The sequence below is a fragment of the Prionailurus bengalensis genome, chromosome D2 (assembly GCF_016509475.1).
Source record: "Prionailurus bengalensis isolate Pbe53 chromosome D2, Fcat_Pben_1.1_paternal_pri, whole genome shotgun sequence".
NCBI lineage: Eukaryota > Metazoa > Chordata > Mammalia > Carnivora > Felidae > Prionailurus > Prionailurus bengalensis.
The window spans coordinates 22,622,328-22,626,332 of record NC_057351.1 but is presented as its reverse complement, the minus strand read 5'-3'; the positions used below and the strand labels follow the sequence as shown (position 1 = coordinate 22,626,332).

At 40.7% G+C, this 4,005-nt stretch overlaps 1 protein-coding gene across 1 annotated transcript; it reads right to left on the bottom strand.

Moving 5' to 3' along the window:
• Nucleotides 1-588: 588 nt before the first annotated feature.
• Nucleotides 589-3,105, bottom strand: LOC122492609 (glyceraldehyde-3-phosphate dehydrogenase-like). Its single transcript, XM_043596103.1, is given in 5 exon segments — nt 589-653; nt 1,407-1,410; nt 2,095-2,767; nt 2,769-2,847; nt 2,850-3,105. Coding segments are annotated over 5 exon segments (1,074 nt in total). The 5' UTR covers nt 3,103-3,105.
• Between the last annotated feature and the right edge of the window lie 900 nt (nt 3,106-4,005).

Genomic DNA, 4,005 nt, shown 5'->3' with positions numbered 1-4,005 from the left:
GTCATGATCCCAGGGTTGGGATCAAGCCCTGCATCCAGCTCCACACTGAATGTGGAGCCTGCTTGGGATTCTGTCTCTACCTCTCTCTCTGCCTCTCCCCAATGTTCTCTTTCTCTCTCTCTGTTTCTAAATAAATAAGTAAATAAATAAATAACCAGAACAAATCAGAGAAAGATAAGCACCATCTTGTGGAAGGACCTGCCACTTTAAGTTTCAAGTTTCTCTCTTTGTTTTTCATGTGTTTCTTTTTCATTCTATGTTTAAATGGCAAAAGCAGGTAAAGAAAAACATCCAGAAATTCTAATACCAAAACAGAAATAGGTGAGAGAGATCTTTTTCCTGTTGTAGATGATACTAAAAAGCCAAGAAGCAGGGATCTGGATCACTGATTCTTAGGATCGCAGAGTACCTGACACTCCAGTTTCTAAGAGCAAACAATGGGATATGAAGACTTTCATTGAGCATTTACTGATTTTGAAGCGAAGGCAAAGGGAACCAGACACATGTTTAGAATCTCACAGCAAGTTTTTAGCATTTGGCTCCAACTAAGAGCACTGAGGGCTGCCCCAGGGCTTCATCTACTTTTCCTCATTTTTTTTCCTGCCCTTCTCTGTTCTCCATTTGCTTCCTTTGCTCTTGCTTCTTCCTCTTTGGTTCTCTTTCCCATTTCCTCTCCCTCCCACTTCGCTGGACATTTTTATTGACTGGAGCTTCAATAGTAGTTGCATCACACAGATTGCTTTTTCTGTAGTAAAGCCCTGATTTGGAAGGGAAAAAGAAGAACTTTTCATCTCTGTGTGCAAATGTGATTCAAATATGGTGAACTAATTTATTCTGTAAAACTTAATTAAAACCAATAAAAAAAGGAGACAACTCTGGAGGGAGCAATAACTCCCTTGGCAGGACTTGGGTGAGACTTCATTCAGTTGGGACTTTTTAAATCTTAGCATTTGATTTGGCCCCATGATTTTCAGAGGACTTGGTTTGGTTTTATGTGCTACTAAAGTGCTTTGACGTATTTAATGGTTTACTCCAATTGGGTAAAAGTTTTGTTAGGTTTTCTCTAAAGTTTCCCACAGGAAAGCCTTGGTTTTTTATTTGTGACTGGAATATTTTGTGGCTTTAGAAATTATCAGGAAATTTTTTTTAAAAAAATTCTACTTTTGAAGTTTTCCAGATGCACACACAAGTGTATTTTCACATATCTTACATTACATACCTCGTTGTGAAGTGATGTTGTCTGAAAGTATGAATAAACAATGTCAGAGTGGAACTTTCAGGAATAGTGACTTCATGCTGAGATTCCCATTACATGTTAACCTTCTTGATTGTAGAACTCCATCTCTAACACTTTTTAAACGACCTACACCAAACAGAGAAATAGAGTACACATGGATGGAGAGAAGGAGGGAAGAAGGGAAGGAAGGAAGGAAGGAAGGAAGGAAGGAAGGAAGGAAGGAAGGAAGGAATCCATCAATTCCAAAGTGTTGGGATACATTTACCTATATTCTCCCTGCTGGAATCAGAATTAAAGGGAGGGCAAGAGCTGCTCAGAGCACTAGCCCCATCTAAGAATAGAGGAAGACTTCTAAGTATGGAATCCCAATGAAATCTCATACCCGGCACCAAACTTTGCCAAGGTGGGTGCTCAGTAAACCTTGGATAAATTGAATTGTTACACCCTTTTGATCAAAGTTTGCCTCAAGGGCACTACAAAAGGAGTGCCAATGGTGATTATTTCCAGTATTTTGTTATGAAAATTTCCAACATATAGAAAAATTTTTATAATTTTTCATGGAACACCCCTGTACCTATAACCTAGATTCTACCATTAATTAACATTTCACTCTACTTATCACAACTCTATCTATCCATCCCTATATTCATCCAACACTCATATTATTTTTTTGTCTGGGTATAGTATACTTATAGATGGTACATGACAAGTAGGGCTCCCCAAGCCCCTCCCCTTCTTCAGGGTGTCTGTGATGGAAACTGTGTAGAGGTTGGGGGATTCTCAGTATGTTGGGGGGGTGAGTTGGGGCAAAGATTCTCCAGCAGCTGAGGCACTGTGTCTTCCTCTTTTGCTCCTTCGGCTGGTGGTCCAGGGGACTCATACTCCTTGGAGACCATGTGGACCATAAGGTCCACCACCCAGTTGCTGTAGCCAAATTCATTGTCATAATAGGAAATTTGCTTGACAAAGTGGTCATTGAGAGCAAAGCCCGCTCCAGCATCAAAAGTGTAAGAGTGGGTATCAATGTTAAAGTCACAGGAGACAAAGTGGTCCTCAGTGTTACCCAGGGTGCACTTGAGGGGGCCCTCTAATGCCTGTTTCACCACCTTCTTGATGTCATTGTACTTGTCAGTTTTCTTTAGGCTGCAGATCATACCTACAATTGACACATTGGGAATCGGGACACAGAAGGCCATGCCAGTGGGCTTCCTATTTAGCTCAGGGATGACCTTGCCTACAGCCTTGGCAGCACCAGAAGAAGTAGGGAGAATGTTCTGGGTAGCTCCTTGGCCATGGTGACACAGCTTCCCAGAGAGGTCGTCCATGGTCTCCTGGGTGGCAGTGATGGCATAGACCATGGTCATGGGTCCCTCCACGATGCCAAAGTTGTCATGGATGACCTTGGCCAGAGGGGCCAAGCAGTTGGTGTTGCAAGAGGTATTGCCAACAATCTTGAGAGAGTTGTAATACTTCTCATAGTTCATGCCCATCGCAAACATGGGGGCACCAGAAGAATGAGTGGAGATGATAACCCTTCAAGTGAGCCCCAGCCTCCTCCATGGTGGTGAAGACCCGAATGGACTCCACAACATACTCAGCACCAGCATCACCCATTTGATGTTGGTGGGATCTTTCTTCTGGAAGATGGAGATGGGCTTTCCATTGATGACAAGTTTCCCATTCTCAACCTTGACTGTACCATTTAATTTGCTGTGGGTAGGATCACACTGGAACATGTAGATCATGTAGGTGAGGTCAATGAAAGGGTCATTGATGGCAACAATATCCACTTTTCCAGAGTTAAAAGCATCCCTGGTAATTAGGTGCCCAATACAGCCAAATCTGTTTACTCTAACTTTCACCATCGTGTCTTGGGGACACAGCTGGCACTACACCAGAAGATGTGATTGTTGAACAGGGAGAAGCAGAGAGGTAACTCATATTATTTTTATGCATTTCAAATTAAATTGCAGGCATTGGTATCCTTCTCCATAAATACTTTAGTATACATATCATTAGAATTCAATATTTGTTTCCAGTCTTTTCCTTTGAAATAAAATGATCATTCACTAAAGTTTGACAATTGCAAACACTTGTGTAACACAAATCCTAATCAGGATTGCCATCACTCCCAGAAAATTTAGCAGTAGAGATTTGAGAGCCTTTGAAAAAATATCTTTACCTCTTTATTCAGAAAGAGAGTAAGAATAACTTAAAGAGTTTAAAATTTGATAGGAACTGTCCACCATCACAAACTGCCTCAGATCTCACACTATTAAAGAGTTGCTTTATTCTATTTGTTTTAGCAAAATCCAAACTCCAAATGCATAGTTGATGGCAAGGGAGAGATTTATGTGTATGTACAACATTAGCTGAAGGTCCAGTGAGTTGGCAAACAGGCAGGAGAGATTAAAGCAAAATTAGAATCATATTTTCTTGTGTGGATTAAAAAAATAATGTATACAAATAATTTTTGTCAGAATAACAGGTATGCTTTGGGTCTTAATACATGTAAGTATGTTTTCTTTGTACCGGATTTTCTGGGGATATCACCTTTATGCAGAAAAACACAACAACCAAGGAGCCCTCTGAGAAGTTGTACGTGTTGCCAAGTTGAATCCAGTGCCAAGCTAAATCCCTACCACATGGTACATATAAGTTGAATCTCTTCCAAATGCAGGGCTCCTTCTTAAGTAGCTGTGTTGACTAATTACTTTCATCAGGATAATTGCACCTAAGAAAAGGGTACAATTATTTCTACCTAGTAG